Source organism: Chlamydotis macqueenii, chromosome 3, assembly GCF_036417535.1.
Source record: "Chlamydotis macqueenii isolate bChlMac1 chromosome 3, bChlMac1.mat, whole genome shotgun sequence".
NCBI classification, from domain to species: domain Eukaryota; kingdom Metazoa; phylum Chordata; class Aves; order Otidiformes; family Otididae; genus Chlamydotis; species Chlamydotis macqueenii.
Window position 1 is genome coordinate 46,069,372 of NC_141558.1, and position 20,844 is coordinate 46,090,215.

Consider the following 20,844-nt stretch of genomic DNA (forward strand, 5'->3'; position numbering starts at 1 on the left):
GAGGCTCTGAGCAACCTGACCTAGTCAGGGATGTCCCTGCTCCTTGCAGGGGGGTTGGACTAGATGACCTTTGAAGGTCCCTTCCAACCCTAACCATTCTATGATTCTATGATTCTATCAGTTGATAGAGAATTGAAAGCAGTAGGAACCAGGAAAAGACAGGTAAGAAAAAGTCAGATATTTCTGCACTGGACTTCTCCCTCTCTCTGCACTCAATGGAAGGTTATATACTCATCTTTTCCCCTGATTTTTGGATAAAGTTTCAAATATCACTATGTCTGTCTGTCCTTTTCTAGTCTTTCTAGTCTTCCCCCATGCACAGAGTGGTAAGATTTTTTTCAACTGCTTATCTTTTAATTGAAGGTTGAGACGTGATGTTCACATTTCTTCACATGGTAGAATTTTATTCTCTCTTCTTTTTTTTTTTTCTTCTAGTTTATTACTTTACTTTTATCTTTTATTCATACTGTATTTATTTTGCAAATGCATTCATATACATTGTCTAGGTGTTTTAAAGTTTCTGTTTTCATTTTATTTTTTTTTTATCTTGAACAGTAAATTCTCTTAAATACTGCTTTTAAAAAATGTAAAAGATGGAACGTGTTCTTCTTGCAACACCTCATGGAAGGGCTTGATTCATTTTTCAGTCATGTCATAGGAGTGATAGTGAAAATTACCAGTAAATGTCAAAAATAGTTTACATTTTCTTTCTGAAGTTTTTCATTTCTGAAAACATTTTTAACATCCAGAGTATAATCTAGATGCCTTGTCCATATTCTCTATTTATTTTCTCTTATATTTGTGTGCTAACTTTGTCATCCACACATCAAATCATGTTAGTTTTAGCCACTTCAAATTCTTCTGGGTGGATTTTCCATTGCTGTGACTTTCAATCCAGGTTTTATCAGAAAATAATCTAGGAGCAAATATACCTTAGGAAATATAGTTGCTATGCTTCTTTTGTTCTCTTAATAACTACTTGAATCAGTATAAGCAGCATTAAAAATTCCTTTTTTGCAAATATCAGATTATTAGGTGTACTCATTGTTTGTTGCAAAATGCGAATCAATGAATTTAAATTAAGTAATTAAGAAATAGGACTACAGTATTGAATGCTAGCTTTTTTCATGAGTATAAAATTTTAAATGTTTAATTTAATGGAGCAGTATGCAATGCTGGTCATGCCACTTCGATCCTTACTTGTGAGATTACCATTTTTAAAACAAGCTAATAAGGTATAGTAAATACAGATACTGCAGTAGGAACACAATAATTCTTACTTTTAAAATTATAATTTTTAAGACAAGATAATAAGCTATAACAAATACAAATATTGCAGTAGAAACACCGAAGACCCTCTAGTCTGTCCACTCCATAACTATTTGTGCAAAATTTTGCAAATCACCAACTGTAAGTGATACTGTTGAACTGAATCACTATTAACTGCATGCTTCTAATGCATGCAATCCTTCCTTGTAAATTTAACTAATTGTAGATAGGATTAGCCTGTGCTATATGATTTCTATCTATGAATTCCTCAGTTAATTAATTTTTAAGTGCTTCAAATGGACTAGAACTGTATGTGTATTAATCTGGTCCCTAGAATACACAAATAATACATGAAGAATAGTTGGTACTGCCTATATTTAGACCAACAGAAAGTGTGGAATTGAAATGCAAATTAACTTAATTAGCAGCCTGTTAGATCAGAAGATGGCTTAAACTAGGTCCAAAATTATTTCTCAGAATCTAATGTTATTTAAGTTGTTGTTGTTAAATATTTATGGGCAGCGTAACACTGAAAATATCCCCAAAAGATTGTAGTACATATTACAGTTCCCCAGGCTCTTGTGAACCAGTCACTTTCCTTCTTCCATCTGACTGAAGAAATGTGTGAAGTAGAGGGCTTTGCAGAGTTTCACCATAATCAGGATGGTCTGAAGTGTGACTTAAGGCCCTGCATGTACAAGAGATAGAAGAGAGTTTGTTTCCCCTTCTTTCTGCTTCTCCTATAGTCCTGTGAAGACACAGTTTAGCTCTTAGTACAGAATATTATTCTTTCCTAAACATAGATGATAAAAGCACATATTCTTGCAATGTAAATACTTTAAAGACAGCTTTTCCCACCTGTTATTCTGGAATAAAGGAAAAGCCTAGAGTGTTTTCAATTAATGGTCCTTTTTATGTTTTATTTCTATGCTAGCACAGCAACTCTTTACTATTGGCCTTATTCTCTTGATAAACTCTAGATATGTAAGAAGAAATTGAAGAAATAAAGAATAAATGGAATGAAATTCCAAAAGAAAATATGTTTTCCAAGAGTAGAAAGAGCATAAAATATCCTATACACGCATTTCCTTAGCTCCTTCACAGTTGATCAAATGTTAGTCAAAGTTAGTCAAATGGGCAGCATCTCTCTAAAGGATGCTAAGGATTTTTTTTTAAAAGGTATCAAGTTAATGAAAATGCATTTTATTACTTAAACAAAGGAAACATTGTAAAAATTTTAGCTAGTAAGTAGCATTATTATGACAGAAATAAAAAGTGGAGGGATTCTTTGTAGAATTGCATTCATATCAGATGAAAGAGGGGATGCCATGCCTTTTCATCTAATCTTTTTTCCTGGAATTTCTTAACTACTTTAATGAAGAGTCTTTTGCTCCTGTTTTCGAAGGAGGAGAAAAAACATGACGGCTTTGTTCTCTCCTTAAACATTATGCAAATCTTAACATAGAGATCACTTGTAAGTGATGTTATTTGCTCTTTAACATTCAGAAAATAAAAGCTTTCTCCATTGACATTATTAATTAATTAATGTAGATTTTAAAATACTCATTGAAAAGTCCTTATACACTATATAAGGAAAAAAAGAGCAGATGACATACAAAGATATGACACTACCCTTTGAACTACCCCTTGAAATATTGAAATGTTCAAAAGCCACTAAATTGTTGTGTAATTTTAAAATACCAAATTATGAGAAATACATTAAAATATGAAAATTTACATTCTCTGTTATCCAAGCACACTTAACCTTATCTTTCTGAATACATTGCTACCTGGTACTGTCAATAAGTAAGTGCATGCTTGGAAGGTATTTTAAGTGCCTGACAATCCGTCAAATAAAGACACTTGTGGCTTGATCCTGAAGCATAAATTGTTGTTTCTTCTTTTAATAAAATAATAGCATAAAGTGTTGGTTACATGTCAGATCTTGGATTAGCTTTAGGCTAGCAAGCTATGAAGCAACAGCCTGTAGATTTATGTATATTAGACTAAATCTACTGCAGCATAATTAAAAGCTTGATGGCAATTGAAAGATGATTGCTATTTGGCTGTATATAATAGTTGTACATGGAGATATGTAACACCATGGGACTAAGTGTGATAGGACTTGTTACATCAAGTTGTCTGGCTTACAGGCAACACCAGCTGGATCAAGTTTTGTATATATATATTTATATGTGTGTACACGTGTGGGCTTGTATTTATGTGACTAGTGCGACCATGGTGAGATGTAAATGGCTTTCCCAAACAATATTATGGTTGTAGAGGATATAGTTTTTCCTATGACATTTTATAATATTTTATTCTTGTCAAGGATAACTAACTTCCTTAAAATATACCCCATGCAATATATGTTCTCTGTGGTCTCTCTAGGTTCTCCATATAGAGACAAGATCACTATAGCAATTCTTCAGCTGCAAGAGGAGGGCAAGCTCCACATGATGAAAGAGAAATGGTGGAGAGGCAATGGCTGCCCAGAGGAGGAAAGTAAAGAGGCCAGTGCTTTGGGAGTTCAAAATATTGGAGGAATCTTCATTGTGCTGGCAGCAGGATTGGTGCTTTCCGTCTTTGTGGCAGTGGGGGAGTTTTTGTACAAATCAAAAAAAAATGCCCAGTTGGAAAAGGTAAATATTCTCTTTTCCTATTTTAGTTTATATTTATGATCTATTTAAATAACACTTTAAGCATTTAATAGCAAAATGTAGGTGATGCATACTGATTGTTTACTGTATAGTACAGTACTTGTGTAACAAAGGATCTCAGCAAAGTACCCAAAGTTTTACATTTACAGCTTTTAATTTATTTTCAATGTGTTTAATTGTAGCCAAATTTCAGGACAAGTGACTATTTCTCCTCTTATTCAAGCCTGAAAAAAGACAGCTTTTTACTCCTGGAAGTACACTGCAGTTAATTTTATGGATGAAGAAGAAATCCGAGACTCTATTTGGAAACAAATTAATCTTCTACAGATAATTCTGATTTTCAAAAGACAAACTGTCTATAGCTCAAAGTCAAAATTTAAAAATGTGTCTATAGAAATGTTCTTTACAAGAGTTTATACTTGCAAAGTAGCATCTGGAAAAGATTACATCAGCATGATTTTTTTTTTGGTGGGTTTACTACTGATATGATGTCTTATAATTTCAAACTTACTCAGTTTTGAAAATTCTGGTGTTAATTTGTTTTGTACTTGCAATTTATAGAACCACAATACTGTAATTGTGCCAACACTAGTAATATCTTGTGAAATTCTCAGTTGGAACTATCAGTTTTTGCATAATAAATAAATACATCTCTCTATATGTATGTGCCCATGTTTAAACTTAAACTCAAACCATTTATGTTATTGCTGTGACAATTCTGAATTTTAAAAATTGAGAGAAGCTGTTGGATTTTACTAAGTCTTTTTCTCTTTTCCTTCTTCTCCTTTTGAGGAGCTTGTGACTTGTGGTCATGTTTATATTTCTATTTTGTAACTTAATTTAATAAAATCAGTAGTAAATCCAACACCTATATTTATATTGATATTTTTCCAGATGCTGCTGGTGAATTTTTGTAACTTGAATTATTATTCAGAAAATTGATAATCTGTTTTCAGTTCTTTTGGGGTAACATTTTAGTATACAAGTGCCCTATTATAAGTATATTGTTAAAGATTTTTTTTTCCTAATATACACAAAAGCAGTATGAGGTCACAAGTTCCTAAACACAGTTTGAACATGGGTACATTTTATTAAATTGTTAAACGACCATTTAGATCCTCCTCTTTATGATACTACAGGCTCATTCCTTTCTGTTAACATACTATTGGAATGTTATGTTTCTAAAATGAATTTGTGAGGAAAAAGATCCCAGTTTCTTAAGTAACCTATGTAAGTCTCCATAATTTTTAACTACTCCTAAGATGGATATGGATTTCATATGGACATCAGTATAATTTGGTTTAGCTTTTCTGTATTTTTAACAAACACTCACTTAGAAAAATAGGACTGTTTTCATAATAATCTTGTAACATGAGTTCAGTATTTTGCAGGGTGTGAATGCCTATCTTATGTGACAGTAACAGCATGTTGGAAGTTGTGTGAGGAAGCAACAGAAACTTCTTACTTACGGACTTTTTTTCTCTAAGCCCTATGGTTTTGTGGTTTTGTTTTTGTGGGTTTGGTTTTTTTTGTTTTGGTTTATTTTTTAAAATTGCCTTTTTAAAATTTTTGTTTGTTAATGATGGATAGGATAGCAATGATTGGAGGTGTTTCACTTATTAACAGTACTTGTATCAGAAAGGTCTCATGATCATCAAGTATTGAGGTACTTTAAAAGGTTAGGAGTGAAAGTGAAGCAGTTGAAAGAGGTAGGTCTCTCTCCTCTCATTCTTCTTTGCTGCCAATCTCTTCCCTTCCCTTCTCTCCCCACTACACCCACACACCATGATGTCAGGAGGACAGTAAAATTCCAGTAGAAGTTTACTTATGGAATGTAATTAACAGGAAATTGATACCAGCATCCCTACACATGGCCTACCCCAACATCCCCTCATCCACTCTTCTCCCAGCACCCACAGACATTCACTGAAGGTCTTCTGCCATCCACTCCAAATGTAGCAGATCCCTTTTCCTAGGAGAGGCAATAGCAGCCAAAGGGGAGATAAGCAGTAATGTCATCTGTCTCCAGTCTCTACATCTCCTCTGCTGGGATTAGTACACCAAGCAAATAACTCTGCCTTGACATGAGGAGAGAGGAGACACGTATAACTCCAGCTGCTGAATATATGGACTATCCTGGGATAGAAGTAGGCATATTAATATTTGTATCTGCTTTTTAGTGTCTACTAAATACACAATTGCACTTCTAGTGGGGAGGCAATGCAGATTTAAAGTGTGTAATCTAGATATATTTTTTTAGCATTTTCACTGTCGCCCCACTCCTGGAGTGCACACATAAACAGAGACATTTGTTGGTGTGAACCTAGTTGGAGGAGTGAAATCTTGAAAGGAATTGAGCTCAGAAAAGCAGTAGACAAACTTGTGTTATTTGCTAAAAACTGTTGCATCTTGTAGCCAAAGTGGTTCAGAATATCATGCTCCTCTGATGTGCTCAAAAATCCAAAGGAAACATGTGACACTAGCTGTAGTCTTTCTGGGAAACAGATGTCAATAAGCAGAATACCACATATAAATTCATGCCACCACAACACTTTCTAGACACAGAAAAATTCCTCCTTTATTGACACCTTTCAAAAGCAAAGATAAACCTAGTTGTTGTCACAGTTAGACTGTCAATCACTGACAGATATTATGGCTAGTTTGTTTGAAAAATGAGCATCCTAATGTACTAAGTATTTTCTAGAAGACACAGATCTGATGAATGTGAAAAGAACAATATATGGATTAAATTCTGCTGTCATTTATAGCCATTCAAAACCCATTGAGTCATCAGCAGGTCAGAACTAGGTGTGCTTGTGAAAAAAAAAATAGCAGATGTACATTTTTTAAATTTTGAACTGTTAAGTTCTTTAAAAAATGTGAAATAAGACACATGTCAGTGTACCTTACCTATTTGTTTCACTAGACGTCCTATAATACAAAAACTAGATTAAATCTTAGAGTGTACTGAAAAAACAACACCAACAAAGTATTTCTGGAGTTATTCAATCAAATTATAACCTAAAAATCAGTTAAATTAGCGTATCTGAAATAGTTATTTATTTATAATTGGTTATAAAAGCAATAAAAACAGTAACTACATTGATACTGGTTTATATTTTGCATACATTTCCCAAATAAGACAAAAACAATTAAACTTTCCATAGTAAATAATTCACTGCTTAGCTACACAGTTGATATGAGAAAGATCAGCCTGGATAGTTTATCTCACAAGGCACAATGAATGAGCATTTAGCAGGACTGGACCCAAAGCAGACATCAGTAGCTGTTAATATACATGTGTGTTACATACAAACCGGCTTTTTGTTTACAACTGCAGACTCTGTTGAACAAGAAATTCTGATTGCTGAACTATGACCTCTATATGAGACTAACTATGTCTTTGAAGATGGCACAAACTTAACTGGTTGACTCTTCCCCAAAATAAATTGTTTACCAAAATTTCAAACATCTTCTGCAAAATGCACAATCCATGTTTTGATTTTGATTATGTAAGGATAAAAGGAATAGAATTTTTTGATCTTAGCTAGCTCAAAAATTCATGCAGCTTTATTGAGCTACAGAGACTTTAGGTTATGGTAGTATTTGATCTTAACCTTACTAGAAATTAAGTGTGGTTTTGCTATAGTTGCCAGCAATTCTAAACTTGTTATCTACCTCAAACACACATTTGAGTAATGTGATAAGCTGGGGTGTATTTTGAGCTAAATAACTCATCTAGTCCTACTTAGCACATAGTCTCATTGATTTTTTTTTTCAGAGAGAGTACTGAGAATGACAAAGAATTGTTTTTGCCTGTGTTAAAATTTTGACATTCCAGTTGACACATCAGGAAGGGGCAGGAGGAAATGGTAGGTCGGAGGCTGTCCTGACTGCATTCCTGCAGAGAAACCACAAGATGGTGCCTTCTAATTTCTCAGAGGGAAATTTAATTGTTACATTTTAGTAGAATTTATGTCACAATGCTCACCTATTTTTTAATTGAAGCCTTTCTAAAAAATGCTAAAGTCTTGTATTATTTCCTGGTTTTTTTTGGTAATACAAACATCTAATTATGTCATCTGCTTGGAAACATGTTATAAAGCAGATCTTTTTTATTTAGCCAATCTTGACAATAAATGTTTAGTCATTTGCATTTTATAATTGCTTTTGCTGGTGAATGACCTGCTGCCTGATTTTAACAGGCACTCAGAGGGCAGTGAATAAGCAATGTTAGAAACAGAAGCCATTTAAAACAATCACTATGTCCTTTTTTTTTAAGTTGATCTGCTTCAATGTATTATGGGTTTATGTCCATTTCATACATTTAGTTTTGTATAGCTCATATTATTATTATAAGGGCCAGGGAAAACATTGACCTAGAAGACCTTAATATTTAGAATAATATGCTGATGATTCTCAGTTTGAGAATTTATTGACTTTTCCTTTGGGTTTTAATTTTTTTTTTAAATCTTCTCTAAGTTTATTTCTAGTTTGATACCACCTTCAGACAGTAATTAGATATTACCATAAATGTCAGCTGTGTGGTAGAAAATACATGTGCACTGCTGAAAACTTTAGGATGAAATTCAAAGTATTGCTTAAAGCAGTGTCAAGAATGTATAGAATATTGCTTGTTGTCACCATTGCAAATGGTTGTCCTTGTACCTATCTTATGGTTTATTTGGAGAAGGTGGCATTATCTTGAGAAGTTATCTTGAAACCTGGTTTTATTAACATAGTGGACCCACACCCTTCTCCAGAGGCAAGGAGGGGCCAAGGACTGCTAGGCTGAAAATCTGTTGTGCTCTAACTGTATACAATTGACATGACATCCTGATTGTGCTTCTGTCAAATACAGTTAACTGTTCTTGATTTAATTCATTATATCTTAGATTGCTTCTTTTTAGAATTGAAGTAAGCAAAGTGCATACATGCAACTTGTCCTAAATGGTATCGTATTACAGGAAGAAGTTAATCAGTACTGAAATATTGCGGATACTTCTTTATCAGAAGTATGTGAAAAGTCAATATTTCCATCTTTCTTTTAGGTATTATCTTAACAGTAGTGCAAAACAAAATTCCCATAATAATTTCATATGAAAAATGAAAACATTTTTAGAATCCCTTCTTACTTTGCCAGAAATTTTTTTACTGGATTTTTTCCCCAAATTTTACTGAATCAGTTTTAATTAAAGTCTTTTTGATTACTTTATCAAAACTTGCCATTATGTCAGTGTTATTTGAGTTCAGAGAATATTCCTAATAGTTGAATATCAAAAGCTTTTGATATTTGGGACAGTAATTTATAATATTTTTGGAACAACCCCAAAGTAAACCCCAGACTAGAGATTTTTTTTTGTTCCTTTCCAGGGGGAAGTAAGTTCAAAAGATTTTAAAGTTGAAAAGCCTGTTCCTCGGGCTACAATAAACAAATGAATGTGGACATTCATGGTAAATCAAAGTAAAAGCTTTGGGATTTATATGCCAAGTAACTTTTATACAACGTACAGTCAGTGATGTAGTCTGTATTGTCATGTCACATTTTGTAACGAAGTAACCTCAGAATTTTTAATGTTGGCTGGGAAAACCAGCAGCAGCTGTGACAGCTCATAAGAGGAAATGTTTTTTCCAACTTTAGCACATTGCATTCTGCTGATACGAAGTTGGAAATTTGGGAACTTCTATCATCCTGTACTCCCTTGAGCACTGTATGTGGATATATAGACTTGTATGGCTAATTTGTATGTGTGTAAGTGTAAAGATAATTGAAGTTGAGGTATTAATTATAATTAAATGCCCTCTTGGAAACCACCTAAGTACATATTAGAGGATATTTTCTAATGGAAGGAATTGTTACAAAAAAGAACAAAGGAAAACAAAACAAAACCCCCCCAAACCAAAATCAAACCTACAAAAATCTCCACCTTTCACACACAAAAAAAAGATATGGAAAGACAAAAATTGAAAAAGTGGAATAAACTATATTGAATGACTGTGGCATTTTAAAAATAATTTACAAACAATAAAACATTAAAACCAAGAATTCTATTTTGATTTTTGATTGCAGCTCTACCAACATCTATTTGGTAATGGACTTTGCTTTTGAGGTACTTTTAATTTCTTAATTTGTATCATTCAAGAAACAAAGAACAGAAAGATTAGAAATGTATGCAAAGCTGACAATTGCACAAGTACAGTGTAGGAATATGATTTCAGGAGGCTCATTGTCGCTTAGTAGATATTCACTCAAAGTTCAGGGCTTAAATTACAGGTCTGAGTTGTGGAATATTTTATGTTTGACAAGAATTTAAAATTGTATAAAATTTTTATTGTAAACCTCAACATGTCTTTTATAGTAAGTATATTTCACTTTCAGTCATCAGTAGAAAGAAGTAACATTCACATTATGTAATTATTGGCTTCTCTGAAAAAAAAAAAACAAACCTTTCTTCATTCTCAAGGAAAAAAATGTCAGATCATAAAACATTAATGTATTTACAATAATTTTTCAGTGTCTTCCCCTAAATATTACTTTAACATGTCGCATATACAAATATTTTTATATATATATTAATCTTTGCATTTTGAATTAATCAGCTATGCTATAGCTAAGTGTAGTAGCCAACACAGTTTAGTTCATTTGATTTAGATTACTTTGAGTTTTGTATAAGCCTGCAAAGTGACAACAAGCCCTTCCAGCTGCTTTTTAGATTGAGAAAATATCCTAGACTGCCAGATGAAAACATGTAATTATAGTGAAACGGATGATAACCATTTTCATATTATGTAGTGCAATATGACTATAGTAGTTAGTGTTTCCAAAACAGTAGAAACTGTTGGCATTAAATTAATACAAATAGTCTCTCTCTGTTCAATATGATTTGAGGCCATGCCAAATGTTGTATTAAGTTTATACTATCACACTGAACTATAAAACTAGTATAAATTTTTACAGTGAATAATGTACAGTGGACTTTAGCTCAGCAAACTTTAAAAATAACTGTTTAGATACACCTAAACTCAGGTAAGAAAAGTTGCATTTACTTTCTAAAATGTCTCTGTAAGATGGACAATTTATTTTCAAATTAAACTATATGGTGTTATATACAATATTTTTATCTAGATAGATTCATACTCCAAAGGATTAATTACATATCATCATCACTTCCTTTCACAATGCCTGAAGATCAGCAAACCTGACCTTCCGTGGATGAACAGAGAATGAATTTAGATCTAGGATCAAAAATGATTTAACAGGAGAATGAACTTTTACATCCAGTGGCTGAGAGTGCAAGATCTCACGTGACTGATTTCAGTGCAATCAGGATAATCTCCACTGAAAGGCAGAGAAATACCTTGCACAGCTGTGATTGCAACATATAGAACCTTTAAAATCTTGTATTGGATGTAATTCTAAATTAAATAGGCAGTACCATATATTCTGTTATTTATTTGCTCAGTGGCAGCCACATGCCTAAAGTACTATGAATTGCTGTTGGCACTTATTAAACATCTGGGAGTCATTTGTAGGCATTGTCCAGGAACTGCAATAGTATGTTCTGCAAGACCTAAACTGGTATGGCAAGCTTCACACCAGTAGAAATTCTTGCCACTGATGGAAACACAAGTGACAAATAGTACTTATTACCACCGATCCAATTTGAAAACCCAGAACCAGACTTAGGAACCTGGAGAAACCTGAGACTGTAAGCCTCTTTCACAAGAGGTGGAACTCAATAAAAAAGGTAGAGAATATCTTCTGAATGCTTTCATTTACTTGTCCAGCATAGCACCTATCTCCCTGGGATTAAGCTGCCATTCATACCCCTATTTCAGCCAGGTACTGGAAGCGCAAAATGACTGCACCATCCTGGTCTGACAAGAGAATAGGTCCGTGTATCATCTGCGTGCTGATGACACCACAGCCCAAATTATTTCATTATCTCCTCAGTGGCCTCATATACATGTTGAAAGGAGAGATGACAGGATGAAATCTTGTGGAATCCTGCATGAAAGAGAGCCCTCGGGGCTGATGAGCAATTGCCCTATGCCATCCTCTGGGATTTCTCTGAGAGGAAAGAGTGGAACCACACAAGTGCAATCCCATCTGCCCCAGCCTAGGTCCACAGGTGAGTCAGAAAAACATAATGGTCAGTGCGATGGCCAGAAAGGCTGCTGGCAGAGCTAAACAAAGACACGTTTGAAAAACCTTACTGGACTGATAGGAGTTCCACATCAGCCACAGGAACTAGTGTAGTTGTCAGGCTGCACTAAGACTGGAAACCAGGTTAAATAGTTTCAGAAGACTTTAAATGGACTCAGAAGTCTCTGTCATCCACCAGAGTGCGTTTTGTTTCATCAGGAAATAAATTTTAGAATTTGAGAGTGGCTGAATTGTTATTTTGGACATCAATTGATAATTTATTTAAGGCAAGCTGGAATCTTATTGTCCCACTGGGAGACCCTAACAATCTATGCTAGAGGTGGCCGGCAGTGAGATCCTGTATGTCGTCTAAGGTCATCACATAACTCTAAAACTCAGTGAGCATAACCCATGGACAATTACTTCAATGTTGTTATGTTAGAGGAAAGGTCAGTCCCATCAGATTCTTCTTGATCCTCTCCATGAAATAGCTAGAGAAGTCCTTGAAACAGTCAGCATTCAATTTAATTAGAGGGTGAAGCACCTGATGCTTCACCAAGCTGTCTGGAACAACCATATTGGTCTTGACTTTGTAGATACTGTGGTGGAAGCAAAGCTTAATTTACAGAATTAAGATTTTGATTTTGCTTGATATTATTGTCTTTGTTTGAATCTACACATTTTAGCCTGAAAATAACTTCCTAAAATGGCTCCTCATTCTACATCTACCAAAAAAGCAGTTGCTAAATCTGAAATCGAGAATATATTGGTGATATATTCACCTAATTGATGTGAACTTAATCTGCAGTGTACTTATGCATTATACTTGATAGGGATTTAAAATGTACTACGTCAGAAAAGTCTGTGGGAAGATATATTTAATGTAACCATATTATGTGTATATAGATATAAATGTATGTACATATATATCCATACAACCTAGTCTAAGACAAGATATATAACTAAGCAACCTAAAAATCTGATCATTAGAAGTACGCTTTAACTTCTTTTGAAATGGCAGTGCTTCAACTACAAAGAAATATGATGTATCTTATGCTGAGGTTATTTTCATTCCACTAATTGTCATCTCTTTGTGATCCTAAGTCATCATTTTGCTAGGATTCATGTTTCTGTCTAGGGGATTTAAGACTGACAGGTTTTCCATATACACATTCAAAATCTTTGGAGTAGTGGCATATGGAAGCAGAAACTGATTAGGAGGGAGGGTCAGGGTAGGGCTGTACATTCATTCTAGCTAACTTCAACAAGATGAAAAACAATTCGGTTGATATATCTTACTAAATGCTAGAACACTAACCCATAACATAACAAGATGATGCAGGATTACTACCGTTACTGCTTTAAGAAAATTAGACAAGGCTTCAAATAATATCTGATGCACAATACTGGAACTTCTGAGTAAATCTTACAGTTTTTTTATTGAGTATTGACAGTCAACTTTATATTAACTTCATCAAAGAGGATAAAAAATATAAACCAGCAAGCAATTGGAGATTTTTATACTAAAACATGTTGAATATTATTCACTTAAATCAGAATTTTAAAAGTGCTGTAGGAATGTCATTCCTGTCTTCCTGTTACTGTTTTTAGGCTGTTAAAAGCAAAATCTATGATGATGGTCTTATAATTCTGTGTCTAAAAAATGCTAATATGATTTCTAATTACCTTTCTAAATGTCTATAAAGCAATGGAATGAAAACAGTTTAAAAATTGTCTAGCTTTCATATTAATACATACATGCAAAGATACATTTTTTTTTCATCAGGCAGTAAAGCCATGCACAAGCTGTCTAAATAGTTTGTAAATAGTGGTAACATTTTGTAAAATTATTATCTTGATTCTACATGACTTATGAGCTGTCAGCAGTGGCAAATGAAAGATATATCAGTTACTTCTTTGCTCTTCTTACGGAGATTATCTTTTTCAAAATTGCTTTGTGTTAAAAGGTTAAGAACTATAGTTCTGATTAAAATTTTCTTTTTTACAGTTGAACTCCCCACTTAAAATGGCAGCTCTTTTTTTCTAACATTTTATAGTGATTGTTTTGTGGCAACAAACCAGTTGCACTTAACTACACTACTGTTTAGAGAACTGTATGCCTTCTTTCAACTCTTCTACTATTTGATTAGATCTAAGATGACTTGGAGGCAGCATTTACTTTCTGTTAACATTTAGGAAGACAACTTACGATTTTGTAAGGGTTGGTGAAAAATCAATAATAACTGATGTTCTTGTAACACGCCTGCAGTGTGTAAGGTAAGTCTGGGGCAAAAGGTTATATGCTTTGAATTAAGCAGAGAGTCTTATAATATATACTGAAAGTGCTCAATTTCATGATGGACAACAGTTTCAAAATATAGCCTATAATTCCTGTAAGCATTTCACTGTTTTTCTCTAATAATCTGAGTGGTCAATAGAAATCAAGATTGAGACATTGAACTGTATTTTCTAAAATCATATTTGAAAATGTCATTTATCTGTTACAAAAAAAAAAGGTATTCTAGAGCTGCTTCCTTTTTTCACATCTTATTATTCCAAAAGTTGTATCGTAATAGTGAAAGAATACAAAGCTTAACCATATGGAAAATGGAGATATTGAAATGAGACAAGAAAAGAATTTCTATTATAAAAAAAAAGCTGAAACATAAAGTATTCCTTTGTAAACATTTTTTGAATATGATTTTGCAGTATGTGGGGAAACTCTTCCTTATGTTTCTCAGACAGAACCTACAGAAAAATCAGGTCATAAACTTTTATATAGCCTCAAATTAATCTTTTTAAAAATACTTGAGTGAGTGAAATTTGGAAAAATAAAAGAACCCACAAAAAAAACCAACCCAAGAGATGTAATATTTGTCTTATTCAGTGCTCAGTTACAAAAAAAAAATAGTACTGTCTTGGAACTAATACTGTTTACTATTTTCAGACATCTGATATTTTAAAATACATAGCATACATTAAAAACTTAGTAAATGAAGTAATTCAATATTATTTTTAATACAATATATGCAGGTAAGTTCCTGTGGACTTAATTTATACGAAATAACTTGAAAATACAGAATGGAAAAATTTTCTAGATAAAATAACTATCTCAAGATTGTGTTAACTGCATTTTTTAAGACTGTTAGTCTTACCAACTTTTCTCATTTAATGAGTTTTCAGATCCAGGGGAAATTCGCAGATAAAATATGCCAAAAATTTAAAATCTCAAGTTTCTTGAAATCTCATTTTTGGGATATTTCAGAATGTTGGCATCAAGTGCATGTATCTTCTTATCTCTTGGCTATTGATTGTAATCCTGTTCTTTCTGATATTACCTGAAAATTTTTACCTTCTGGTAAGTGTTTGCAGGTCTTTGCAAAGGTTTTGGTGCATTGGTGCATCTTCACTCTGTTTTGGCACTTTTGTTAGATGTCTTGGCAAAAAAAAAAAGACAAGGGATACAATCTTGAAAGTGTTAATACACCATTTTTAAATTTAGAAGGGTTTTGTTCCTAGTTAGGTCTTTGATTCCTGAGGCGAGAGCCATATAATGGCTGGAGGTGGTGTAACACTGACTGTTGTAGCATTTACTTCTTAACAGATTCCCATGAAATTCCTGAGTTATGTGCTAGGTGACCCACAGAGTGAAAATGCTGAGATCTTCAAGCCTAAGAAATTTAGCTTGTAAGCCATTAGGGAATAATAAATTAAATCTTTCCCTTTTGAAATATTTCAGTGCTAATTTCAGATTCGTAATCATAACTGCAGTTCTTATGTTAAGCAATAGCACTTTCTTGAAAAAAGAGAAAGTCTAGCAGAATTGAGTATTTTCTTTCAAAGTATAACTGGACAAGAAGGAGGTACAGTTTCCTGCTTTGTACACAATGCTAAGCAAGGATACCTTATGCATGAAGATCTGACATATTACAGCTCAGACCATTCAATTAGAAATTTTAGCCACCTCATTCACACAATGAAAGTCATAAGTTCTGTCTTGGATGTCAACCCAGTGCACTGGAATATTTTTAAAAGAGAGTGCTAATGAGTGGCCATGGCAGAAGTCATGCTGTGTAGCCAGCCAAAATGAGAAATTTTGTCTTGAACTTTGGCCTCTGAAGGACTTCGAAACTTAAACTTTTCTTAGTTGTAGGTGGCTAAACCCTTTCTATTGTAAGTTGAATAGGTGTCACACCTTTATTTCAAACACAGCAGGAGAAAGGAATGTTTGAAAGGAAGAGTATCACAGCAAAAGTAAGATTACCCTTTCCTTCCCACCTGCTTATTCCCTTTTGTATGCAAAGGATTAGAGAAGAGGGCATTTGTTCAGGATTTGGGTGATTTGGGTTCAGTTTTAACCCATGACTGAAACAAGTCATGTTTGCACTCTTTTGCACTAAACAGAAATTAACATAAACATATTGAAGTTGTCACTGAAACAGGAACTGCCCGTACTCTCCCTCTCTCCCATTCTCCCACTCTGCCTCTATTAACTGCTGCTTCTGTGTAAAGTGGAACAGGATCAGTAGGTGGAAAGTTTTTTTACCTTGAAATAGTCTAACACCTGTAGGTTTGAAACCTTTGCTGAAATATTAAAACCCCTCCTGAAGAAGACAGTATTGAATTGACACTCTCAAAAGTGTCTCACATTCAGGTCTAATGCTTCAGCTGATGAATGGCTTCACAGAAGAAAGTTGTAATGTCTGTCACGTGTCCTTCTTATAGATGTTGTAACTGGTTTTGAGAAACTTGACTTATTATGTCCTTTTAAAGCACACCTACTGAATTGATAACTTTACACATGGAGAACTTGAGTGTGAATTCCGATGGGATCCAGGACTAAGCCAAGCACCAATGTGTTCAGCAGAATTTCTACAAGCTATGGCCAAGTGACAAACCTATACAATTTAATGTGGAAAACTTTGTGCCTTACTTCTCAGAGTGCCTTCAGACCTGGAGGTTGAAAGCCGAGTGCAGATTTTCATAAACACAGTCTCAGTTTAGGCTACTAAAGAACTAGGTAGGATGAGATGTTTAAATATTTTCTGGATCTAATCTCCAAACTCCAGGTTTGTATGAATAATGGAGATGTAACCGTTTACAAATAAAGCAGAGTTCTTTACTGGGGAGATAAATTAGACAATTATATACTGGCTAATGATCTACCACTAACAAAATCAAACAATCATGAAGAGATATTTACAGTACTTCAAATTGCTCTGTGGTTTGTGGTTGGTTTTTTTTTTTTTTTTTTTCCCATAACATCTCCCTGGACTGGAGAGTAGTTATTAAGAAAGCAAAATGCAAAGGGCTATGATTATGCCTCAATTTTACTTTGAGTGAGAGCAATTGTCAGAGGCTTGTCATAACATCTCAGACTCTGGGATGTGTTATTTAATTAATATATTTATCTATTAGCTAGAAAACATTTAAGTTAAAGTATATGATAAAAATTATTAATTCACAGACCCCAAAACTGAGACTCTTCTTCCTCACTTCCATATTTCATCCATACTCCACTTCTCAGAGAGGGGAGACTAATTGCTCAGCACACTATTAGCAGTGGAGAATTCAGTCAGACTGAGGGAATAAGTGAGATTTTATTTTACTTTTCAAATTTCTTGCACTGTAAAAATGAAAAAGGGCTTTGAGGATCTAGCTTTTGATGAAAACATGTTAATGGACTGTTTTTTTTTCTGATAATATGTTGTTCATAAAGATTGATAGAATTTAATATTTTTTGCACCTATATACTCCACAAATGATAGTCAGTAGTGGAAGAAGTGTTTAGACACAGAAAATATTAAAAATAATGGACTAGATATTTGTTTTCAGTAAAGAGTCTGCATTTTAATAGTATTTAAACATTCATTTAGGTAAACTTCATGCACTAAAACTTGTTTTGTTCAGGACCAGCTATTTAAATCATATAGAAATGAAATGTATTATTTTGAAATAAGAGCAAAGAGATTTTACTGAATAATATAGATGTTACATTCAGATGCTATCCTGTAAGGCTAAACTATGGTTGAAATCTGTCTGAAATATTTTTGTGTATCATATGCATCCATAGTCAGTAGCTGCCAGATAAATAATTGTAGAGACAAGGTGATTTTTTCACTGAGTCATCACAGCTTGATAAGTAATTTTAATTCTTATGTGATACATATTTAAAAGCAATTTGTTATGAGCTCCAGGCTGACAAGACTGACAAGGCTGTGCCAGTAGAGTGAACCTACTTCTAGACTTTGCAGCTGGATATTTTTTACAGATGTCTTTTTTCTTCTTCCTCTATTTCCCTCTGTAGAGGTCCTTCTGTAGTGCCATGATAGAGGAGCTAAGGATGTCTCTCAAGTGTCAGCGCCGATTAAAACACAAGCCACAGGCTCCTGTTATTGTGAAAACAGAAGAAGTTATCAACATGCACACGTTTAACGACAGAAGGTTGCCAGGTAAAGAAACCATGGCATAGAGCTGGGAAGCCAAATACCCCAAGCACAAACTGTCGTCTTTTTTCCAAACAACCTTGCGAGAATGTTTCCTGTGGAAATATGCAACCTGTGCAAAATAAAATGAGTTACCTCATGCCGCTGTGTCTATGAACTAGAGACTCTGTGATCTCAGCAGTTGCAATGGCCAGACTCGAATCACAAGCATCATGGATCAACCAAGTTATGTGGGGTTACACTGTTCGTCATGGGTTTCCACCATTCTGAATGAATGAATGTTCCATGTGAGTTTTGTGGCTGGTTTCAAATGCAGTCTCAGTGAGAAATTACAGGTTCCTTTTGAAGTTCAACAGTTGTCAGGAGATGGAGAATAAATGCCCAAGAGGATACTAACCACGGAAGGAGTCTAGTAAAAGTAATATCTCAGAACTGTAGTGGAACAAGAAACCATATGTTCTTCTGAACTTCCAAGTATAGAAGAGTTGCTAACTGCTGGTAGACTGAAACTATCGTCTGGACAGGCGATATGAGCTTCCTGGATGGGAGAAGTGTTGAAGTGAGGAAACATGAATCCCGTGAATAGAAGGATAAATATGAGGATGCTCACCTGCTTTTTGGACTGTCTGCATCACTGAACTAAGTAAATAAAGAATATATAAAAAAAAAAAAAAATCAGTAACTTAAATTTACCCGGGCTGGAACTTTGGTCTAAAAAACCAACAAAAAATTTCCACAATTTTGACCCAATTTTTAGATTAATTAAAGTTTCCTTAGTACAAAGGAATGTATCTTACAACCTTTAGATATAAGCAATTACTTTTTTTCTTTAATTGTGAAAAGAGGGAGGGGGGTGGGAAGCAGCGTATTTCACACATAGAGGGCTTGCATTTTAGACTGAATGACTTTTGAAACCCTTGTTCCTGCTACTAATTGAACTCAATGGAGCCTGTGCAATTCTCGCTAGTATTGGAAGTGGGATGGGTCACCAAAAATAAGTTAATGTGGAGAACTTTAAGGAGGACTGCATTTTTCAATACAGTCACAGTACTAAATGAACAAAATTCTTGAGCAGTTTTTTTTTTTCAAAAAAAAAAATGTTCAGGTTTATTTGTGGAAATGCAAGATTTCTATGAAAATAGTTTTTGTATGGAAATTTTTGTAATACTTTTTATCAACAAAATAAGAACATGTGTTTCTGTCAGGGGTGTGATGCCAAGCATGAATGGTAGTGCGTGTGCACCACCAACGTTTGGTGAAAACTATTTTTATCAAGAAAAAGGAATCTTAGAAGAGACATATTTTCAAGTTAGATAATATAAAAAATAGGTGCACTACCACCACTGCTTACCATGCTACACCCCCGATTTCCACTAGGCTGATAACATGCTGTCATGAACAATTGTGTGTAAATGGTAAAAGACACAGACCTCTTGACCACATTGTGATAACAGTTAAAGTGCACTCAGTTTGCTGTTTGAATCCAATGCACAAAATTAAAAAAAAAAAGAAAAGCATTAAAATTATGTCAGTTTTAGTTGTTTTATTTTTGCTGTGTGATCTGAGCAACATAAGTGCAGTACTTTGTCAGTACTGGTACTTAGCCTTAGCTTAGTACCCTATCCTACGGATTCTCTAGAGTGGCTAGAGAGTTTGCTGGAATTTCTGAGAGAAGCCAGTACAGCACATTGTGATAAGTTTTTGTAGGATCTGGCTCTTAGCTGCCTCAAAACTAATTTATACGTCCTGCCTGTGGTGAGTTCCTGAACATAACATTTTGAAATACTGCCCTACAGTTGCTGAATCTTGCCCCTCCATCTACTGTAAATTTATTTTTATCTCAACAAAACATGTATAGGATGGATTATGTAGGAATGTTGTGTCAACCAAAAAAAAAAGATTATGAAGATGGTGTTTATATGGAAAATAATTAATTTGATTGATTAAAAAAAACTTTAACATTATCATAGATAATCAGTCATTGGTGAGTAATGAGATCATTTGTTTACTGGGGCTTAATTTAATCTTATAATCATCTTCCTAACACAGAAGTATAAAATACATCATCCAAATTGTAGAAATTATATAATGAAATTTGAGGGGAAGGGGGAGGTTTGTGTCTACTACCCAGTTCTCATAAATCTTCATAGAAACTGAGCTGGCCATTTCCATTTTGGATAGGGACCGAGAAAGCAAATTCTCTTACATTTATGAGATTTTGATGCCAGTTTATATGATAACAAAGAACAGGTTATCTTTGTCTGAAGTATAAACAAGGTAGAAACACCTTCAGCAAAGACTCTGAAAGTGAGTATACTTACAT

General features: G+C 34.0%; 1 protein-coding gene across 1 annotated transcript in view; it reads left to right on the forward strand.

The window, feature by feature from the left end:
* GRIK2 (glutamate ionotropic receptor kainate type subunit 2) overlaps nucleotides 1–19,262 on the forward strand; it is a 386,634-nt gene extending 367,372 nt beyond the window's left edge. The window contains exons 15-16 of the mRNA XM_086745932.1: nucleotides 3,661–3,911; nucleotides 18,383–19,262. Of these exons, the coding sequence (XP_086602058.1) occupies nucleotides 3,661–3,911; nucleotides 18,383–18,547 (416 nt within the window). The 3' untranslated portion in view covers nucleotides 18,548–19,262. The remainder of the gene's footprint in view (nucleotides 1–3,660; nucleotides 3,912–18,382) is intronic.
* Nucleotides 19,263–20,844: the final 1,582 nt, after the last annotated feature.